Source organism: Gorilla gorilla, chromosome 3, assembly GCF_029281585.2.
Source record: "Gorilla gorilla gorilla isolate KB3781 chromosome 3, NHGRI_mGorGor1-v2.1_pri, whole genome shotgun sequence".
In the NCBI taxonomy this organism is placed as follows: domain Eukaryota; kingdom Metazoa; phylum Chordata; class Mammalia; order Primates; family Hominidae; genus Gorilla; species Gorilla gorilla.
In genome coordinates this window covers 18,093,490-18,117,215 of record NC_073227.2, presented here as the reverse complement: position 1 = coordinate 18,117,215, position 23,726 = coordinate 18,093,490, and the positions used below count along the sequence as shown (strand labels likewise).

Sequence of the window (23,726 nt, the reverse complement as noted above, 5' to 3'; positions counted from 1 at the left end):
GGACATTCCTGGACACCTCTTCCTGCAGGAAGCCTCCCCTTGCTTCCAAGTCTGGGTGAGGTGCCCTCTCCTGTGTTCCCATAAGCCCCAAGGGGGAACCCTGTGAGATCACTTATCACATACCATTGACTTTCACTGTCGGCGCATCTCTCTCTCCCAATAGACAGTGAGTGAGTTGTGTAGGGCAAGGGCCTGGCATGAACCATATCTGCATTTCCACCTCCCATCCCGGTGCCTGGCACCCAGGGGCAGCTCAGATCAATCAGCTGAATTAGTGAGTGAGTGAGTGACTTGGTACAGAAGCAAGCCGTGCAGTGTACAAGAGTCCATGAAGCTCCTCTCAACCCCTAAAGCTAATGGATTTGGACACAGAACAAGGGGAAGGAGGGAGTTCCCCATTCCTCTGTCTGCCCTCTGTACCCCTCGCCCTCCACTCCGGACTGTTTGCAGCTTACCCCCCCCCCCCCATGGTGCCCTCTTAGGATTCTGTGCCCTTGTGTATGCTGAACCCCCTACTGGAACCTCTTTCCTTTCCTTTCCCACTGGGCTGACTCTGGCTCAGCCTACAGAGATGAACGCAGGCTCTTACCTTCCCTTCAAGTCAGGTGGCCTCTCCTGGGGCAGCCCTGGCACCCCCACAGACTCAGAACTGGTGACACTGTGTTCTAATGCTCAGCTGTCCAGTCTGCTAGAGCAGGAGCAATCCCAAAACATCCTTTTGCAACCAGCACCAAGCCACCCACCCCCCGGATGAGTGACAGCTTCTCCAGACATATTCCGTGAAATGAATTAATGCATCTCACACCTTGCAAGATGGCAGGGGTACAAATAAGGTCCTTTATGTAATAATATCAGAACTAAGATAACTTCTTTTAAGCAAAATATAGAAGCCTTTAAAATGTATATGAGGAAACATTCATATATATACACATATATATATGTGTATATATACTTTAAGTTCTGGGATACATGTGCAGAACGTGCAGGTTTGTTACATAGGTATACATGTGCCATGGTGGTTGGCTGTACCCATCAACCCATCATCTACATTAGGTGTTTCTCCTAATGCTATCCCTCCTCCAGCCCCCCACCCCCACAACAGGCCCCAGCATGTGATGTTCCCCTCCCTGTGTCCATGTGTTCTCATTGTTCAACTCCCATTTATGAGTGAGACATGTGGTGTTTGGTTTTCTGTTCTTGTGTCAGTTTGCTGAGAATGATGAACTTTTATAAATGTGATAAAGCTGTGAAAATTGCTCATATTGCCTGATGCCAACTAAGCCCTCAATCAATGTGAGTTATTGATTTATTTACCACTCCCTGTATGCCAGGACTATGTCAAACTCATCACAGGCTTCATCTGATTTCATCATGGCTATAAAATAAGCAGATGGAGTGATCGAAGGGTTATCATTGTTCCCATGTTATAGATGCTGAAGCTGGGGCTTGGGGACATCAAGTGACCTGTCCAAGGTCACACAGATGGATGGAGGAGGAGCTGGGGTGGGAACTCATGTCCTCTGGACACACCGTCACCTCCTCACCTGACCACTCCCTGTTCTCTCCCAGGACCGCGCCCCCTGGGTCCCCTACCTGAGTATCGTGGGCATTCTGGCCATCATCGCCTCTTTCTGCAGTGGGCCAGGTAAGGCACCCCTCCCTCCCCACTGCCCCGCCCAGGGACTCATGGCATCACCAAGCTGGGGGGCTCTTCTCATACAGATGGGGAGCCCAGAGCCCAGAAGAAGCAAAGCCTGACTGGGGATGTGTGTCTGCTGCCTTTCTTTTGGCCCGATTTAAATGTAGCCGACTGTCTGCAGTCTATCCCACAGAAGGTGAAAATGGACTCACCTGAAGATGAGTGGGAGATAATTTCCCACCACACAGCAAGAGCAGTTCATACACGGGAGGGCTCTGAGCCAGAGGTGACACTGGTTTGTGATGAATCAAAGACAACCAAGTCACAGTCTGTGCCTAAGCAGTTACGGTCTGTGGTGAAAGATGTGGCAATAATCATGTCTAAGACATATTCATCATTGACTTCGTGTTATACTTGGCTAAGAACTTGACCTGTGTGAGCTCATTTAAGGCTCAGGACAGTTCCAAAGAAGACAGAGATGGAAGGTGACTTGCATGAGCGAGTAGGTGGAGTGGCCTGACTGCCAGGCCCAGGCCCCAACCACCAGCTTACATGGTAGCTGTGTGAGTGTGCAGCTGGAGTATCCCAGCCTCAGTTTACCCGGGACTCACTTCTAGCCCTGCTGTTTCCTAGCCATGGGTCAGTAGGAGAGACTTCTTCTGTTAGCCTCAGTTTCCCCATCTGTACAACGACAAGGATGCAATGCAACCGAGGACCCTACCATTCCCTGGCCCTGTGTCCACATCCAGCAGGGACCTCCAGCAGAGTCCAAGGTCAGACTGAGAAGGGGGGCTCAGGGCAGGGTCTGACACAGCCATGTGCTCTCTCATGGGATGATATTCATGGCTGTTCTTTGGTTGTGTTTCTTGGTGGATGCAAACAGTAAGTTTCTATCAGAACAAAGGGAACTGAACTTCTGTTTCTCCCTTGGTGTTGCTGATTCTCGTGAGCCATTACATTCCAGGTTCTGTCGCATTCATGGTGGATGGAAAGTGTCCATTCAGGACATCGGGATATTATAATAAGATGGGCAAGGTGGCAAGGTGGGCCATGGAATGGTCGGGGAGGGCATCAGGTGCACATACATGCACACAGCACGCACACACACACACACACACACACACACACACACACACACACACACACACACACACACACACACACACAGTGCTATGGGGTGGTCAGAACAGCTGCAAGAAAAAGAAGAAAGCACCTCCCAGGCAGGGCAGCGAATTAGAGGATGAACACACAGCACATGTTGTAGTTTACAGTGGACGCAAGGAGTAAATGTGTTTAGTCTTCCAGGGCATCTGCATCACAACCTCACATCCACATCTTCACATCAGTGCTCTGGAGGTGTCCAGCCTGCGGCCCTGTGCTAGCCTGGGGACATGGGTGAGCAAACCAGACAGGAGCAGTCTCTGCTCCCAGAGGGGCTTGCCTCTGGTGTGGAAGTCCCCTCTGAGATGTCAGCTGCTCAGTGAGGCCTCTCCTGGCCACTTATTCTAAAACCAGCACACACACATTTACTATATACACTCACACACACATGCACACCTACCCTCTATCTCATCACCCATCATAGCATTGTTCACAGGCATGTTGGTTTCCTGCGTACTCCTTTGTTTAATGCAGACATGGGAAGATTTTTCCTGCAAAGGGCCAGGTGTAAATACTTTTATTTCACAAACCATGCATTCTCTATCACAACTACTCACCTCTGCCATGGTAGCGTGGACACAGCCATAGATAACGAGTAAATGAATGGACTGCATGGTTGTGTCCCAATAAAACTTTATTTACAAAAGCAGGCAGTGGGCTGCATGCGGCCTGTGTGCTGCAGTCTGTCTTTAATGTGTGTCTCCTCCAGGCTAGAAAATAAGCTCCATGAAAGGACCTGGTGTGTGGTTCACAATCTTATCCTGATAACCTAGAACTGTGCTGAAGACATAGTAAGGCTCCACAAGTACTTGTTAGAGGGGGAATAAAATAACTGAGCAAAGGCTGGCAGGGAAGATGTGTGCTTTTGTGAGCAGCGTAACATGGGAGCCTGCCCTGGCAGCAGGGTTTTTCAAAACAAACCTTGGAGGAGAGAAGAAGTGGAGAGAGCAGACCCCTTGTCCTGCAGTATCCCTGAGCTCCAGGGAAGAGGCAGCTGGGGCTTAATGATATCAGAAAAATATGAAGGTGGCACTAGCCAATTGCATGGAGCAAAAGGATTAGTCAAGCTAATACCAAGATTCTTTTCAGAGAAAGAACAAGTATAAGGTTGAATTCCATTCAGATCGATTTCTCAAGCCTTTATTGAGCACCTGTTGTGTGCCAAGCTGGAGGGAGAGGAGAGCAGGGGAAGGCAGGAGGAAGATAAAATAGAACCAGATTTTTTTTCATGGGATACATGTTGCTTTTTTATTTTAAGTTCCGGGATACATGTGCAGGACTCGCAGGTTTGTTACATAGGTAAATGTGTGCCGTGGTGGTTTGCTGTACTTATCGACAGCAATTAAGGTATTAAGCCCAGCCTGCATTAGCTATTTTTCTTGATACTTTCCCTCCCTCCACTCCCACCCCAGACAGGCCCCAGTGTGTGTTGTTCCCCTTCCTGTGTCCATGCGTTCTCATTATTCAGCTCACACTTATGAGTGAGAACATGTGGTGTTTGGTTTTCTGTTCCTGTGTTAGTTTGCTGAGGATAATGGCTTCCAGCTCCATCCATGTGCCTGCAAAGGACATGATCTTGTTCCTTCTCATGGCTGTGTAGTATTCCGTGGTACATATGTACCACATTTTCTTTATCCAGTCTATCATTGATGAGCATTTGGGTTGATTCCATGTCTTTGCTATTGTGAATAGTGCTGCAATGAATATATGCATGCATGTGTCTTTATAATAGAATGATTTATATTCCTTTGGGTATATACTGAGTAATGGGATTGCTGGGTCAAATGGTATTTCTGAGAACCAGGTTTTTAATACCTTAAAGTCAAAACTGAAGGGTTTGTCTATTATCACATACATTCTCCCACACTTTCCTCCATCAAACACACTGTTGCACAGATGGCCAATGGCTTCTTAATTGCCAACCCCGCAGAAAATGGTCTTGTATCTTCAAGCCCAACTTTACTAATTAAAAAAAAAAAAACATTTCTAGCCAGGTGTAGTAGTGGAATGTACCTGTAATCTCAGCTATTTAGGAGCCTGAGGCAGAAGACTCACTTGAGCTCAGAATTTTTAGGTTACAATGAGCTATGATGGCAGCATTGCACTCTAGCCAGGGTGCTAGAGAAAAAAGCCCATCTCTTTTTTAAAAAATTGTTTAAAAAAGTAACATGCTCCTGAGCAGGCACCTTGAATGTTTCACATGTGCAGTCTGAATTCTGAGTCACTAACAGCATGTATCAGTCAGTGTAACGCTAGCTGCCTAACAAATATGTCTCTGAATGACAGAAGCTTCACACAATAGAAATCCATGTCTCACTCATAGAACCACCCATGGCTAGTGTCCCAGGTAGATGAGCACATGCACCCAGTTTCCTCCTTGGCTGTGGCTCTGCCAACCCCGAGTGTCTCTGGTCTACTGCATCCAGTAGGTGAAAAGGAGAAAGACTGTGCAGAAAGCTTCTTAAGAGCCCTGACCTGGGGTAACACCCTCTTCTCCACTCGTATTCCAGTGGTGATGACAAGTCCCATGGCCAGCCCTGGATGCAGAGTTGGCACTTTTACATCAGCCTCTCCTAAAGTGCCCAGTCCTGGCCTGACATCTAGAAGGTTGTCAGGACGTATTTGCAGGTGGTTTAATCATGACCAGGGAACTCAGATAGAAGGGGCTGAGTAGGCACTAAGCTGTAAGATGTGGACTGGGAGGTGCTGAACCCACAGGGCACCCTTAAAGTGATTGGTTAAACCCAGAAGCAGTGGCTTAGGGCTTCCCAGGCTCTGTCCTGTTCTTTGCCCAGTCCTTGCCACACTTGCTCAGTTTCCACTCATAATGGCATTCAGCCACTAGCCTTTCTTGAGCATCAACTTTAACTTAGACACTGCACCAGCTGCCTTACATACATCACCCCTACTGTGCAAGATGGGCTTGCAAATTAGGATTACCACTCTCATCTACAAATGAAGAAACTGAAGTCCACAGGGGTTAGGGCTCCCCTGATAAGAAACAGCTAGTGAGTGTTGGAGCTAGGATGTGAACCCAAGTGTTAAAAATCTATGCTGTTTTCGTTCCATGACAAACATAAGAAATTCACCTCTATACACTACCCTGGACTTTCCATAGCACATTCACATCTGTCCCCAAATCCAGTCTCTGGTAATAACTTTTATTGATCACTTACTCTATTCCAGGCCCTGTTCTAAGTGCTTTAATTTTCACAAAAATACTAGGTGAATATAAGATAATAGAGTCAGATTTTCAAATCTGTATGTGTGTGTGTGTGTGTGTAGATAGCTTCCTGTTCTTCTTTGCCACATTAGGATGCATAGTTGTCCAGATTTAACATATGAGAGCTCTAAAAAGGACATGCATGCGTCACTTCCATGAAAGAAGCTATTTTCTGCATTTTATATTCAGATAATTTTTCAGCTAACACTGACATTTTCCAGCAAGCTAGCCCCATAGCTAAACCTTACCATCTAAGTAGACCAGGTATAGCCCACTAAAAGCATTGTGTATATAAGGACTCTCCCTTATTGTTCTGCTAATAAATACCATCATGAGGTTGGGGTAGGAAGTTTATGTGGAGAAAGGACAAGGCCATTTATTTCCCTGGTTTCTGTCTGTCTGTCCTAGAGGATAGAAGATGGTTTATCGATCAGCTGCTAAATCCTTCCTTCCCAAACTAATCCTTTTTTTTTTTTTGAGACAGAGTCTCACTCTGTTGCCCAGGCTGGAGTGCAGTGACGCGATCTCAGCTCACTGCAAGCTCCGCCTCCTGGGTTCATGCCATTCTCCTGCCTCAGCCTCCCAAGAAGCTGGGACTGCAGGCGTCCACCACCACGACTGGCTAATTTTTTTGTATTTTTGGTAGAGATGGGGTTTCACTGTGTTAGCCAGGATGGTCATGATCACCTGACCTCGTGATCCGCCTGCCTCGGCCTCTTATAGATGAAAAAACTAATATTCAGAATGATCCAATAATTTTTCCCAAATCACATAGCTAAGAGGCAAATGCTAGATTTAAATCTTCACCATCTTGTCCTAGAACCTCAGCTCTTTGCTAAAGATTGAGTGGAATTATGCCCATTTTGAAATTTACTTGCAAGGTTAAAAACTATTCCAAGGAGAAATGGCCTACACAGAGAATTGAGGATAAGGGGAGGGGGCTCCTGCTTTTATCTTCCCAGGATGGGGTTACTCTTGATCCTCATAAATCAGTCCTGTTTTTGTCTACGTGGGAAGAAATATTTTTATTTGTTTCTAGTTGTCAGATCAGCTTGGCTGAGGATGAATTAAAAGCATGTTGATTTTCATGGTTCCAGCCGTTCCTGCTTCAGGTATTATCTCAATGCAGAGGTCAAGAACAATCTTTGGTCTTTGTCTCTTAAATTCAAAGACACGTAAATCATAGCACTTGGTGTTGAAATGAAGTCTGTGCTGACACTTGCAGATCTTCACAATTAACTGAGGCGGAACACGACATGGGAATGACTTCAGAGCTGGAGGGAGGTCATCTGGCAGATGAGGAAATCTTCCAGGGGCTGAGATGAATTAGAATTAAGGCATCCCAAGTTTGGAAAAGACCGTAAAGATTTTCTAGTTCAGTCATTTATCAGAAGCTTAAGTCCTAGTCATGGTTTCCCTGCCAGGAATTCCTTCAGCCATGGCTTGATTGCATCTGTTGACAGGGAACCCACTGCCTCACAAAACAGGCAATTCAATTGTCCACAGGTCAGATTTGGTCCCTGGCCTAGTTTGTGTGACCCACCAGCAAAGAATGGCTTTTGCATTTTAAAAGGGGGAAAGAAAGAATGCATGCCAGGGACCACATGTGGCCTGAAAAGCCTAATATATTTTCTTTCTAACTTTTTATTTTAAACATGTGTCAACCCCTGCTATAGTTCCTCAGCTCTGAAATTTGGAACTTGGGAGAGTGGGCTAGCTGATGAGGTAGGGAAGGAGGAATTTCCAGGCAGTGAGAGCAGCCACTGCCAGAATATAGGAAGAAGTTCATGTCAAACGAACCTCAAATAAACCACCAGAGCCAGAGCAGTGGTGCTCAAACATTGCTCAGTCACCTGGGAAGCTTTTAAAGCCCTGGTGCTCAGGCTGCACTGAAGGCCAACCAAGACATAATCTTGGAGGGCTAGGGCCTAGGCTTGGCATTTTCTAACACTGCATGATTCCAAGGTGCAGCCAACTTCAAGAACCACTGGGCTAGAGCAGTTTTTAAACCCTGGCTGAATATATTACCCTCACCTGGTGGCTTAGAAAGAAAACCAAAGCAAACATTGATATTCAGGCCTCATCTGATGACAGCTAAGTGCTCGTCAGGAACCACTCCCCAGAGTGCAGGGTGAGACACAGAGGAAGAGTCAGGAGATAAGCTAGAAGCAAATCTCAGAGCGTCTTGGCTGTTGCACTAAGGATTTGTGGTTTTATGGAACTCCCTAGAGGTCTGTTGGGGAGTCTGTGTGCATGAATTTCACAGGGCAGACCTGCAGTGAGAAGAAACTGGAGGCAGAGACACCAGCCAGGGGCCTGGAGCAGCCAGCCCAGGGCAGTTATCTGAGACAGTGCCACCCCTGCAAAGATGTGGGCATTGCCACTATGATAAGTGCAGGTCATGAGGGCAAGAAAGCTATACGTTTCATGGTTTGATTTAGTGCTTCTCGAGTTATCTTTTTCCATAACAGCTGTTTTCCCAGAAGAAACGGTAAATGTCAGCATTGTATCTGAGTGAAAAGTTGACCTTCTTCCCCACCCATGCACACAAATAAGCCAGATTGGACTCATCTGCATATCTGCCTGAAGTTCTTTGCTAACCAAAAATCACAAAGCTTAGCCTTCTCTGTTTTTTTTTCCTAAGCCCTCCCAAGACTTTTTGCAATGATCCTGATTCTGTTCCAAGTGTTTGCAACTGTGGCTTTCTTTTGACTGTAGAACATGCTGCATTTCCAGGGCTTTAAATGCTGGGCTCCCCATCAGTGTCTATGGGACTCCCTGGAGGGAAGGCCACCTGCACCTCCCAATCCCAGATCACCTGTCAGCCCCTGCCCTCCACTTCCCCAATCCATCTTCAACCCCCTGTGTTGACCCAGCACCTGGGCCTCGCTGGCTAGCAATGACTTTAGCCACAAGATTGACCAGGGTTTAGAAGCTTCATTTAAACTCACATTGACAGTGTACAGTTTAAAGCCTCAGGGAACTTACCTGTCTAAGAAAAGCTGCCACTTAGACCATGAGACCATCTTGCATCTTCCTAAGTGGACAGGGAAGAGCAAGTCCCCAGGGGAGCCACCCGGGAAAGTGTGGCAGGAAGATGCCCAGAGCTGAATAGCAGAGAGACTCATGGGCCTGCTCTCCATGATTAAAGAAGAGGGATGGATCTCCCAGGAGAGGGCCAGGAGGCCGCCTGAGGCAGCTTCTGTGAGGAACAGGTCGATGTAAGAAGACTTGACAAGGAGTTGAAATTAGGTGAAAGCAAAGAAAGAAAACAAGAGAGGCAGTTTCCTGCTGCATATTTTATTTGTGTGCATAACCCCAAGGCAGTGGCAGGGAAGTCTAATAAATGAGGCAAAATAAAAGAGCTTCACCTTTTAAAAAAAGAAGATCGTTGCCAAAATGTGTCAATTCCAGTTTTAAAAATCACATGATGCCCTGACTCTGTGCCTGGCACCAAGTTAAGTCCTCTATGGGGAGTTTGTGTTTAAATGGAGTGGACAGATGCAAACAAGATGGAGCGGTAAGGCCACTGCCATTATCAAGGTGCGAATTAAGGTCTGAGCACCCCAGAAGATGGAGCGGTCCTGATGGAAGATGCCTCAGCACATACCTTGCTTGGAAAAAGGACCCCTCTGTTTATCACATCGATTTCACCTGGAAAGACTGCAGGGGCGTATCAGCATTTGACAGAACCTATGTGGTCGTCTCTGCCTGCCCTGCCTGCCCTCCCTGCCCTCTCTATCTATCCCGCATTCTCCCTGCGCTGCAGCCATCTGGAGCCACAGGCAGCTGCCCCCTGCCCCACACGCACACACACACACACATACACACATAAATACATACACACACACATGCTTCATGGTCTCAGCCTTTGCATGTGCTATTTCCCCACTTGCAACAACCACCCTTATTCATCCATTTGAAGTGTGGCTTCTCATCTTCAAAAAGTCAGCTTATACTGCATCTTGAGACTTTCTTAGAAACAGCCCACCCCTCTGGGCTCCCACAGCCCCCTAGATTAACTCCTAGTGTATCCCCACCCCCACCCCATTACAATGGCCATGGTTGGTCAGTCCTCCTAACATCAGGGACTGCTTCAAAGACAAGAACCTTGTTTCTATCACCTGTATCCAAACACACAGCCTGACAGTGGGTCAGCACTCAATAAATGCTTGTATTTTTCATGAATTCATTCAAAACATACTCATTGAGTTCCTACCGTGTGGTGTGTGGTGTTTTCTACCACCACAGCTCACACCAAATGTGTGTGTGTATTTTGACACCAAACACATGTTTTCCACACCACCTCTTTAATTTGTCTCCACCAACAACTGGGTGTCCAACAATTCAACTCAATTCTGACACTGCCTCCCCAGAGTGTCAGAAAGGGTTAAAGGGTTCAATCCCACAAGACTGCCCTCACTTCAGACACCAACCAAAAACAGAGTCCCAGGGAGCCGGCACTTCTGCTCTGCTGACTACAAATTCAGGGGTTCCCAAGGCTACCCTCAGGTTTGATAATTATTTCCTAGCATGACTCCCAGAACTCAGGAAAGTGCCCTACTTACAATTACAGCTTTATTATAGAGGCTGCAACTCAGAAACAGCCAAGTGGAAGAGAGGCATACAGAAGGTATGGGGGTGCATCAGGGGGCATGGAGCTTTCATGCCCTCTGTGGATACACCAGCCTCCCAGCACTTCAGTGCGTTTACCAACTGGGAAACACCTCAGCCCCATCATTTAGACGTTTCTATGGAGGCTCCATTATATAGGCATGATTGATTCCATCATTGGCCACTGGTGACTGAACTCAGCCTGCAGCCCCTCTGCCTTCCTTAGAGGCTGGAAGGTGGAGCTGAAGGTTCCAACCCTCCAAGCATGGCCAGCGCTGCCTTGAAACCATCTAATGACCCACCTGAGTCACCACATTAGGGGTTCATTATAAATGACAAAAGCCACTCTTGTTACTCCAGAAATCCCAAGGCTTTTAAGAAATCTGGGCCAAAAACTAGGGACAAAAATCAAATATATATATATTTCAATTTTATATATATATATATGTGTGTGTGTGTGTTATGCCACAGTGCCAGCCCTGGGCTGGGAGCTGAAGATAAAAGGATGAGCAAGACAGTGTCTCTACCCCCACAGAGGAAGAGGAGAGGGACAGGGCGCAGGTGAGAATGACCACTATAGACATTCTATAGGAGGAAGGGGGCTGGCACTCTCAACTGCATTGGCTGCTGGCCCCGGCTGACCCTGAGGGGGAAACCCTCCTGCAAACAGTGTTGAGAATCCCAGCCAGGCTCTTAGGATTGCACACAGCAGGTGTGCCCCAACAGGAGCCTGGTGAGATCCAGAAGGGGTAAAGGCTGCGTCCAGCAGACCCAGAAGAGCCTGGGACAGGAAGATGGCAGGAGCATCAGATAACATAAAGAGTCAAAACCACCCACTTGTATGACATTATCTCAATGCCAGGCCTGCACCTGCAACATCTGGAAAGAAGGAACCATGAAACATCCTGGCCCTGCCCTGCAAGTGAAAGGGCTCAGTCCTTTAACTCCTCCTATGCTGGAGAAGCCCACAAAAGAGACAGACCTGGGAATGAATAAGTATTTCTTACTGGATTTACAGGAGGCAGGAGAGGGAAAAAAGAAGGAACCCATGTGTGTCAAATGCCTGGGATTCGTCCAAACATTGTTCATACGTGATCCCTTTCAATTCTCTCATGCCAGCAAGGTTGAATCCATGATCTCAAAAGAGGCAAGGTGGAGTCCAGACTCAACCCTAGATATGTCTCCCTCTGAATCTCATGCCAGGGGGGCAGGCACTACCCCAAGTTGGGTGGGAGGGCTCTGTGCACCAGCCTGCACTGCCCCAAGAGGGAGCTCAGCCAGCAGACAGCAAGGTCTCCCTGCCTGGGATGGGGTGCTTAGGCAGGTACGGGCACATTCTTACTTGGTGAATGAATAAACAAGTGAATGAACAAATAATAAATGAGAGAAAGAACCCTATCCATGGCCTTGGCCTCACCCCAATTACCTTAAGTATCCCAGCACTTTAGGGGGAGTCGAATCAGATGACTCCTTTCCCCTCAAAAGTTAGGGAATTGTGTGCAAAGCAGAATGACAAATTACTTTCTAATCCTCCTGACCAAGCAGAAAGTATTGGATAGAAGGAATAAATATATGCACATTAAAATAACTATAGCTATAAGTTAAGAGACATAATGACACCAACTTGGCATATAGTCATAATTTTTGAAAAACTGTTTAATGAAAATTAAATGGAAATGTCTCACAAATCTAGACTTAAAACTAAATAGTAGCCATTGTTCAGGACACATCAATGTCTCTAAAATGAATTTGTACAGAAGGTGAGAATTAACTCCAGCATTGGTGCTAGTCCCTGTCTAGAAACAAAGACTCAGACTCCACACCCATTACCACACAGGCTTTTAGGGAAGGGACTTAAAAGATGAGCTATCTAAAACTACCCTGTGAACTCTAAACTATTATATAAATGTGAAATTTCATCCAGGTCCAGCAGGAATCAGGGAATCAGGAGATACAGTCAAGAGGGTTTTGTTTGTTTGTTTGCTTGTTTGTTTGTTTGTTTTAGAGATAGGGTCTCACTCGGTCACCCAGGCTGAAGTGCAGTGGTGTGATCATGACTCACTGCAGCCTCCACCTCCTGGACTCAGGCTATCCTCCCACCTCAGCCTCCTGAGTAGCTGGGACAAGTGCATGCCACCATACCTGGCTAATTTTTAAATTTTTTTATGGGGATAGAGTCTTGCTATGTTTCCCAACCTGGTCTGGAACTCCTGGGCTCAAGTTATCCTCCCACCTTGGCCTCCCAAAGTGCTGAGATTACAGGCATGCACTGCCAGGATTTTAAAAGCAGTTGTGTGAATGGACTATTTATAGCCCTGTGGGCGGGGATAGGGAACCAGAGAGAGATGGAGGCCCCCTGGGACGAACAACAGTGGGAAGCTGCAACCACCTCAGGGGTAAACTAATTTTCATTAAATTTCTCCATAACAGAAGAATATAAACACTAAGAAGTAAGATTTCATCAGGTAGGGCTAAGCTTTTGCAGCTCTGCAAACCATTGTGATATTTAAGACTTCTTGCCACCTCCCAAGAACCAGTTCTCACCCCCGTCGACAAAGCATGGCAGAGATTCATTTCCGCTTTTATCAAAAACTATTTTGAGATTCTGAGAACCAAACAGGCAAATTCAACAATGTGATGTGCTCTTGCCTATGGCTTTGTTGGGTGCCCCATATCAGACCCCACACTCTGATGTCCTTTTACAGGGCAATGCCCAGTGCCAATGGAGGTTAAGTCAATAACATTTTAATTAGTCCTTCAGCCCTGGGAGCACAAGGAGGAATAAGAAATGTCCCAATCAGGAGCTTGGAGTTCAGTTTCCAAGTAAAGAAGAGGAAGAAGTAGTCATTGGCTTTGTCACTGGGGGGAAAAGGGGAGGTGGATAGAGGAAGTTGAGACTCAGAGTGGTTAAGAGCTTTACCTGGATTACACAGCAGTGAACCAGAATTCCACTTCCTATCAGTTTGACTCCAGAGCCAGAGTTCTTAAGGTCTACAATAGGCAACTAAGCTAAAGGCAGGTCCCAGGTACTAAGGGAGCACAGAGGAGATGTGTGTCTGGGTGAATGGATGTCAGGTTACCTAGAGGAGGTACAACTTAGACTGATTTCTAAATATCGAGTCAGAGCAAGCAGAGCCACCAAGTATGGGTTCTCAGGGTGTGCAATGCACACGAAGACATTTCTAAAGACACAGCATCCCACCTTAGACAGACACTAACCTATGGCCATTTCTAAAGACACAGCATCCCACCTTAGACAGACACTAACCTATGGCCATTTCTAAAGACACAGCATCCCACCTTAGACAGACACTAACCTATGGCCATTTCTAAAGACACAGCATCCCACCTTAGACAGACACTAACCTATGGCCATTTCTAAAGACACAGCATCCCATCTTAGACAGACACTAACCTACGGCCATTTCTAAAGACACAGCATCCCACATTAGACAGACACTAACCTATGGCCATTTCAAAAGACACAGCATCCCATCTTAGACAGACACTAACCTATCGCCATTTCTAAAGACACAGCATCCCACCTTAGAGAGACACTAACCTGTGAGAACATGGGTGCCGATGTGGGGATGTGAGGTCTCCCAGCCAGGTTCTGACACAACAGGACTGCACCATCTCCTACATCAACTCACAAGCAAAACAGTCATGCACACAGCTGGGATTACACAACATCCACATATACTGATTCACACACATGCACATACACACATGTGCACTCCGTTCTCCAGATGGCCTCTGAGCTTCCTTTCTAGCCCACTCTCAGAGGCCTGATTCTCATCCTCTGCACGGTTCCAAAACTGGCATGGTGCTCCACTTTGTGGGAAGGGCACAGAGCTTAGGTGTACACTGGCTCACGGGTGGGGTAAGCAGACATCTGTGGGGGTACACATGTGCATCTGCAGGGCTGCTGCCATCAGAGAGGGCATCTGGAGAACTCCCCTGGCAAGGCTGGGCCAGGCCACAGGGTGTGATCATTCTGTTTATTCAGTAATGCACTAACTTGTAAAATATTTTATGTAAGAAAGGGGCACATTTTTTTTTAATAGCAAAAGTGCCATTTGAGCTAGAAGTGGCCCTGGAGGTAGCCAGCTAAAGGGAAAAGGAGGAATGTCTGAGTAGAGGACAGACATCAGAGAGGATGCTAATGGAAGCCTAGGACACATGTAAAACTGGAGAGATGCTCTGGGGTAAAAGGGTCTCAAGGGACATCAGGGTGCAGGGAAAGTGGTGGCCAGATCATCGTGGGCCTCACAGGCTGAAATAATTAAACTTTGTCCTTGTGGAAGTGGGCAGCCACCAAAGAATTTTGAGCTGGGACATAGCATTATCACACTGGTGTTTAAAAAGTCTGCAGAGGAGGGAATAAACCAGAGGTAAAATGTGGAATATGGGAGAGGCTTGGGAAGAGTGAATTCAGAAAGATCACTAAGGAATTTGTATCGGTTAGCTATGACTGTGTAACAAATAACCGCCAAGCCTCATGGATTAAACAACAACCAGTTATTATTGCTCGCAAGAGTTAGTCTGTGTGGCAGTTTTGCTCTTCTGGCCCAGGCTTATTTGATCTCAGCTAGATGATTTCCTCCTATCTACATCCAGCTGGCAGGTCATCTGGGCACCAGCTAGTCCAAAGTAGCCTCACTCATTGGTCTGGCACTGAGAAGGGTAACTTGACCACATGTCCATCACTATCCCACAGACTAGACCAGGTTTGTTTATATGGTGGTGGCAAAGTTGCAAGAGAAGAAGGGGAAGTGTGCAAAACTGCCTGAGGCCTGGGCTTGGAACTCCACACTATTTCTGCTGCATTCTATCAGCCAAAGCAAGTCACAAAGCCAGCCCAGATTCAAGGGATGGGGAAAGACTTTCCCTCCCAGTGGAGGGGCTGCAAAGAACTGTGGCTATTCTACAATTGCCCAGAGGCAGTAACTGTAGAATAGGCAAGAGATGAGAATTATGGGCTTTCCTTCACTTACCCCCATTCCACAAATAATCACTGAGAGCCTACTGGAAAGTGGGCCTCCTTCTAGGCCTGGAGATGCAATGGAGGAGCAAACACACAAACACACACACTCACATGCATGTGCACACACATAGAGCCTCTGCCCTTAGGGATCTTACCTTCAATAACAGTCATGGGTCAGGGTCCCCACTGGGAACATATGGTACACTCAAACTGGAGTATTCTGAGAAATGTTCAATAAGGACACAAATTGCTATGGTGCAAGAAGGCTATAGGGGAATGTTGAAGACCTTGACCATTCCAGCAGTCTCAACATATTATGGTCATTTCCAAGGGTCCACCCCTCTAGCTGTTAGCTGTGAAGAAAACAAAGCAACTTAATGAAAGTTAATTCATCAGAAGTCAATGCACTGAGAGGTCACATTGCTGAAAGTCAAATCATAGAGAAACACAATTTGCTGGATTTACCTTATCTCTTTTAACTATTTATGAAGAATGTACATTTTTGTGCATAGAATGGAATGGTTCTAACAGCTTTGATCGGTTTCTAAGTTCTTCATCATGTCTGTGTAGTGAATTCTGTAGAATGTTTTTTTTGTTGTTGTTCCTTCTGCTTCAGTTCTCTGTTGTTATAGCTGGAGGTTAGTAAACAGAGAGAAGCCTCAGCCAAGTGGCATAAAATATACTTTTATCCACAATAAGAATATATATATCTTTCCCTTTCCAAATCCATTTTATTCCAGAAATTTATACATACAACAGGAAATAGGATTTGGATAGCAAGCAATATAGCAACACATTTATCTAATTTATTCATTCCTGCGTTTGGAAAACGAGAGTCTGGATAGCAAAGGTTCAGATAGTGAGAGGGATTCCTGCACATTCACAGATTGGGTTTCTTTTGTTAACACATTTTTATTCAAAAATGCATTTACCAGTCTTTGCTTTTTGATGAATTGACCTTGAGCTGACAATGTGACTTTCATTCGTGGCGTTTCTGAGCCCTCATTCCTGGCCAGGACACAGAGGTACCACATCCCACTGCACCCCACCCCAACTCACAGGAGAGATGGTCTGGGATGCTCTTGGAATCTTGCTGTGACTTTCCCAAAATCTACAGTAAGTTGGGCAAGTCCCTGTCCCTCTCTGGCCTCAGTTTCCCCATCAGTGAAATGAGGGGATGAACCAGATTAAGGGCTCTCTAACTACATGGCTGCACTTCAGAACTCCCTTCCCTGGGGAAACATCCCCCACCCGGGTCCCTGGATGAGGAGGGACCTCATCCAGGTTCTGCTGAGGAGGCCTAGGGACAGCATTTCCACATATTTCCTGATTGATTCCTCAGCAGCCATCCCAGCCCAAGCCGCTTTCCTGAGCATGGAAGCCTCCAGAATTGGTGGCCAGATCTACCAACCCTGTGGCTGTGCAATCCACTTCATTCAATCCTCATGGCAGCCCAGGAGACAGACCATCTTATTCCCACTTTGCACATGAAGGGCTGAGTTTCTGAGAGGTCATAACTCATAGGTTTTATGGGGCAGGTGCCCCTGAAGTCAGTGGGTTGGCAGTGTTTGTGCTCTTAGCTACTGTAATGGGTTGAGTAGTATCCCCCGAAGATTCTTGTTCTCTCAGAACCTCAGAATGTGACCTTGGTTAGAAATAAGGTCTTTGCAGATTACTCAGTTAAGGATCGCAAGATGAAGCCATCCTGGATTTAGGGTGGCCCCTAAATTCAATGTCTGGTGTCCGTATAAGACAAGGAGAGGACACAGGGAGGAGAAGCGCATATGAAGGTGGAGGCAGAGATTAGAGCGAGCGATGCATCTAGAATCAAAGGAACACCAAGGATTGCCGGCAGCACCAGAAGCCAGGAGAGAGGCATGGATGGTTTCTTCCTCAGAGTCTGCAGAGAGAACCAACTCTGCCAACACCTTGATTTTAGACTTCTGCCTCTAGAACAATGACAGAATAAATTTCTGTTCTCTTAAGACCCCATGTTTGTGGTGATTTGTGACAGCAGCCCTAGAAAACGAATATAGCCACTAAGTTGGCAGGCAAGTATTTCCTAATCCCCTACATAGCTGTAGATGCAGGGTACCAGGGCTTTGGAAATGAGTGATTTCCACCATCTGACTCTTAATGCCAAACAATGGTGGGTGGGCACGCTGCCTGCCAAGGTTATGGTGCACTTTCTGCTTTTTCAAGAAGACCAGGGAACTTTTAAAATTAATGATATTATCTTCCAAGCCAGGCACAGTGGCTTGCACTTATAATCCTAATGCTTTGGGAGGCCAAGATAGGAAGATCTCTTGAGTCCAGGAGTTGAAGGTTGCAATGAGCTAAGATTACACCAATGTACTGCAACTGGGGTGACACAGCAAGACCCCACACACCCCCCAAAAAAATCGTCCTAAGTTAAGCACTTGGTCAGCACTAGATACTTGGCCACACTCACCCTAATCCTTACAAAGTCTCCGCAAGGAGACCCTCCTCTCCCCATGAGGACACCACAGCTCCAGGGAGCCCTGCTTGGGCCACATCTCATGGCACATAGTTTAGGTGGCCCAGCCAGGATTTGAATGCATGTCTGCCCAACTCCAAAGTCTCCTTTTTCCAGCCGTTCTCCCTTGCATTTTCACATGTTCGGTTTTAGTACTTATCACTTTCCCGCAGCCTATGGCAGAGTTAATTAGTGAGCTTATCGCCTGAAACTTGAATGCGAAAACGTGGCAGTGTTCCTTATGATTTTTTGCCAAAACCCTCCAGAAAACCTCTCCCCTCAGAAGCAGTCCAAGCAAATGCTGCTCTGAGAAAGATTTTGAGCCCTTCAAAGTTTTGGTGCGTATGCTGGGGTTTTCAAGAGAAATGTAGAAAACCTCAAAACTGGCTCTGCAGTCCCTGAAATCAGTGACACCTGTCAGGCTCATAGGTCTTTCTCGTGGTTTCTGTCAGCAGCTGTCTTCCTCTTCACTGTCACTTGGGCAATCCCTGGGAATCCAGCAGAGGAATTTGTCACTTAATTATTCCTTGCAGCTGCTGAGATGGTGAGAACACAGTCCTCTGTTGGGCTGTATCCATTTCCTGTGGCTGCTGTGACAAAGTTCCAAAAATGACAGCAATGTGTTCTCCCGCAGCTCTGAGGCCAGAAGGTAGAGATCGAGGCTTCAGTAGGGATGCAGTGCCCCTGCAGAGGCTCTGAGGGGAGTCCCTTCCACACGCCTCTCCTGGCCTCTGGCAGCTGCCAGTGCTCCTTGGCTTGTGGCCACATCACTCCACAGTCTCTGCCTCCACCTTCACAGGCCTTCCCCTATGTGTGCATCCCAAAACTCCGTCTTCCACACTCTTACAAGGACATGTGTGATTGCATTTAGGACCCAGGTCCTCCTCTCAACATCCTTAACCTAATCATATTTTTGCCATTTGAGTAATATTTGCACACTCCAGGATGAGAACATGGATGTATATTTGTGGGGCCACCACTCAGCCCACTGCACTGGACTAGAGATAAGCATCGTTTTCTCATATGCTTTGATAAACACTTTGGCCTCCTCTACCAAAAACAGTTCATTCAAGTTAGATCCTAGTCTATTGGACACCTACTTACTGTCTGCCAGTCACTGTGCTAGGTCTAAGCTACAAAGATGAGCAGCGGACAGCCACCAGACCCTTGGGAGAAAGATTGGCGTAAAATCAAATAAGAGTAATAATTGACGTATTGCCAAGCCATCCCATCTGCCTGGTGTGTCAGATAAGAGTCCCAGAGCAGGAAATGGTTGGCCGTGGTCTAGCAAGGTGAGCAGGGAGGAGTTCACTGGGCAAATGTGAGGAGGGGGCATTGTAAGAGGAAGGAGGAGCACAGGAGCCCAGGGCCAGAGGCAGGAGACTGACACTGTGCCTGGAATTGGGAACCAGCAGCTGGTGAAAGTGCAAAGGTAGACAGAAGTTAGAACACAGAAGGCCTTAATGTGTAGAACTGCCCTGAAGCCAGTGGGAAGCTACTGTTGGGTTTTAAGCAGGAGGCATGGACTGACCAGGTTTGCATGTGAGAATTGATTCTAGAAGCTGGGTGGAGACGGAGGTTGATGCTGAGACCTGAGGCTGGAGACCACTCCCCCGTTCCATCCACTTCTCAGCCTCCGTTTTCTCTGTGGAAAAGTCCAGATCCCGACTTACACTGTCTCTCTCTTACGGATTAGTGTGAGAGTCAAATGAGATCATTATTGCCAATAGGCTCTGTCAATACATAGAATTTAGTTGACCATTTTCATTGTCTTCACTTGTGGGTTAAATAAACACTAAAATAAAAACATCAGGGAGCCTGGCTGAGCAGGGAATAACCTCTTGGAGGAAGGAAAACATTCCCCTTTATATGTCAGCAACTTTGACCCTAGAGAGAATCAGAACCCATGCCTTTGGGGGCTGTTCCTGCAGACACAGAGCTGTTCTCCCCCTGGGAACCTCACCACTGCTCAAAATGTAATGCAAACATGAACTGACTTAGTTATCTCAATGTTCAAACTTGAAAAAAATAAACATTATGTTCCAAAATCTTCAGCATTTGTCACAAATTGCTGAGGGGAGAAGTTCTGCTCTGGGCTTATGAAGCGCTCAGTTAATCCCACAGGTATGGGGGTTCCTGGGGTGACAGAGGGTGAGCTTCAAGCTGGCTGTCAGCTCCACAGACAATTGACTTCTCATATCCCCTATATATGAGCTCCTCAACAGGTGACAACTGGGGTGCAGAGGACTCTAGGGACTTTCTTGTTTAGTTTATGCCATTTTATGAAGGTGCAGGTACCCAATTGAAATAAATGGGTGGATAGCATTTCCCCTTCAGGGTAGTAAACAATTCTGGGGAAGAAGCCCTGGTTAGCTGGATGCTTTAAAGTCAAGGGCTTTCCAGCCAGGCAGGAGTTGATTATTATCAGGTCACCTGGCTTCTAATTACATGATGGGCCACCTGCCCAAGGGAGTTTACGGGAACAGCTGCCTGCCCTGCCACAGTGGACTAGTGAAGGCACCAGGCTGCACTGCCAGGCAACTCTGAGGTCAGAACACTCCTGAGCCCCTGCTCTGGGCATGGCCCCATCAGAGATGAGTGGCGCTCTGGTAAGGGAGACAGATGGAACTTGACTAATGCCCACCAGAACAGACCACTTTCTCCAGCAGGAACATAGCAGAGGGCTTGGAGGACAACAGAGGAGGGCATGGGACTATCCCGGGTCAGGCGCAAATCCACCACTTTGGGATCTTTCAGCTCCAAGGCTGACAGAGGGGAAAGACATGCCTGGTGGAGAAGTCAGCATGGGCAGAATTGCCGAGGTGTGACTGTGCAAGGCACATTCTCAGAGGCCTGTAATTGAGTGTGTCTGGGCAGTGCATTCCAGGGCCTCGGGTGGGGGGGCAAGCATATGAGTTGCATGTGTGAATTCACTCCCACCAGTTCACAGAATGGGATCAGCATGCAGAGGCTTAATGTTTAGTCCCCTGCATAGGGGGGCAGTCTATTAGATCTCAGGAATATTATTTCAACCCCTACATCATTTTAAGCAGTTGATCATTAGCCCATCTCTCTCCCAGGCAGTCAGGCAGTCAGACCTCCTTCCACGGTGTCCCCAGCTCTCAGGGGTAGTGTGAGTCCCTCTTCCCAGGCTTGGGTTGAGTGAGGCTCCCCTGCACTCCCCATGATGGGGCGAGGGAAAGGGGCTTATGGCTTAGCAATAGCCGCCCCTCTATCTCTACAGAAATCTTTCCTGCTTCTCCGCTTTCTCTTCTGTTCCTAATGTCAAAATAATCATCATTATCATCTTCTTCATCATTATCATCATTATCACCAATACTATTTATTGAGTACTTATTATGGGCCAAGCATGGAATTAAGTACTTTACCTGCATTATCTCCTTTCACAAGAAACTCAAGAGTTAGTTGAGAAAGAAAGGGAGGCATTCTACTCCAGCCGCCTCAGCTGACATGAGAAACCCACGTGGCTGCAGAGAGTGCAGGCTGGTTTGGGGGGCGGAACCAGGCCTTGAAGGAAACACTGCTTGTACTTTCTTTCTTCTTTAGCAGCTTTAATTACCAAGCTCTTGTGGAAGCTGAGGGAATTGGCATTAACTCTGTTTTAATTTGTACTTTTGCAAATGAGATGTAGTTACATGACAATGATTCACTTCTGTGAGGTGTCAAAAATAAACTGCTAGGATGGAAAAGTGCCCATTGCATTCACACGCTGCCCATTGTTTTTCTGTTAAACTGAGGAAAGGCAAGATTCACGCTGACAAAAAGTTCTTGAAGGACTACTGTTCGTCTCCCCATATTGGGAGCAGTGTGACCAGCGTTCAGGAGATTCTAGGCTCCAAATGTGGATGTGTAAAGAACAAAAGATGATTTTCCCGGACAGCCAACATGAAGTGGGGAGGACTGTGAGCTCAGAGTCCACCCACCATGGTTGGAATTCTCCATGCAACCAGTAGAGTGGTGCTGGCCTGTTCCCACCCTCATGCATCAGTTTACCCACATGTAAAATGGGTGCTAGGTGCTGTGAGGAGACAACATATATGAAGCGAGTTAGATGCAGCTCACACGCGTGGATGTGGAGTACGTCCAAGGTGCTGGCTGCCACTGCTTTCCTCACAGCTCCTGCCTTAGGAGGAGTAATGACAGCATCGTCCCCGTATCCATGGACGTGCCATTTTGCCTGGGATCCCAGGTCTCAGCCCCATCTTCCTTCCCCAGTTCTTGGGTTGTCACTGACATGAGCGTGAAGACTGGGCAGTTCTAGAAAGAACAAGGAGGCACGTGTGCCTGGAATGGAATCAACAGGGTCAAAGTGAAGGAAAACCAAGTCAGAGAGCAGGAAGGAAGCAAACTCCATGGCCACAGAGCTTGGTCAGTTCAGCAGCTGAATTCCAAATGCAATGGGAAACTCTTGGCGGGTTTGCATCAGAGGACAGACTTCATCTCAATTCTATTTCAAATGATCACATGGGCTGTTGTGTGGATTAACATATTGGAGGAGGTGTGCCCAGAGTGTTCTCAACAGAGGGGAGCTGCCCTGAGCCAGATCTTTCAATAATAATAATAATAATAATGGTATAATAATACAATAGTAATTAGCATCCATGTTCATATCCATTCTGTTGGATCAGTGCACCCATTTTACAGATGAGAAAGCTGGGGAGTAAGTAACGGGCCCTGCCTATTGCAGTCAGTATCAAAGCAAGGACTGGGGCCCTTTCCCCCATGCCACAAGTCCCTCCTTGCCCTCCTGAATGGCTTGAGGAATGAAACCACTACCTGGAGGCAGAGGGGTCCTGGATGAAGTGCTCGGCTGTGCCTTACTTCTCTGTATCACATCCTTGCGTCTGGGAGCCATATGCTTTGAAATGCTCTGTTTGCCAAAATGGCAAATCATGGGCCCCAGGGCCAGATTCCTGCAAACCAGTGTTCCTGCAGGGACCTTGGGCTGTCTCATCAATCCAATTGTGGCAAATCTTCAAAGACCGTCAAACAAAACCAGCTCCTGCCCACTCCCTTCCTTTATGTCCTGGAAAGGGTGGGAAACCCAGCCCTGCCATGTGGCATCGAGAGAAAGGCATGAGCTTGGGTCAGACACAGGCTACACCTCCAGCCATGTGTGATGTCTTTGGAAAGTCACCAGCCTCCCTAAGCCTCCACCTTGAGAGCTATTATGCAAGAAGAACTATTTAAAGACTGCTAAGCGATGTGTATGGTGCCTGGTACACAGAAGGTGCTTAGTGAGTTTGAATTTCCTTCTTTGCCTCCTTGCCTTTATTAAGGCAGATTTAAAAGTACTCTGTAACAATATAAATTATAAATTCAGAGTTCTAGAAAGAAATGATAAATGGTCTCATACAAATTTGTTTTGTCCACAAACCCACCAAAAGGATGAGCACGTGATAGTTTAATGATGCCATTGCATGACTTACTAGAGAAAAATCTATGACAGGGTCTCTCGACTTCAGCACTTCTGGCATTTGGAACTGGAAAGTATTTTGTTGTTGGGGGCTCTCCCGCGCATGGTCTGATGTTGAGCAGCATTCTTGGCTTCTGCACATTAGCTGATAGGTGCACCCACCTTTAG

The 23,726-nt window shown here is 46.9% G+C and overlaps 1 protein-coding gene across 3 annotated transcripts in view; it reads left to right on the top strand.

The window, feature by feature from the left end:
* The window catches only part of SLC2A9 (solute carrier family 2 member 9), a 240,673-nt gene that overhangs the window by 132,065 nt on the left and 84,882 nt on the right, over nucleotides 1–23,726 (top strand). For all 3 annotated transcript variants that reach the window (XM_055385499.2, XM_019025258.4, XM_004038433.5), the window contains exon 10: nucleotides 1,570–1,645. In XM_055385499.2, coding sequence (XP_055241474.2) covers nucleotides 1,570–1,645 — 76 coding nt within the window. The remainder of the gene's footprint in view (nucleotides 1–1,569; nucleotides 1,646–23,726) is intronic.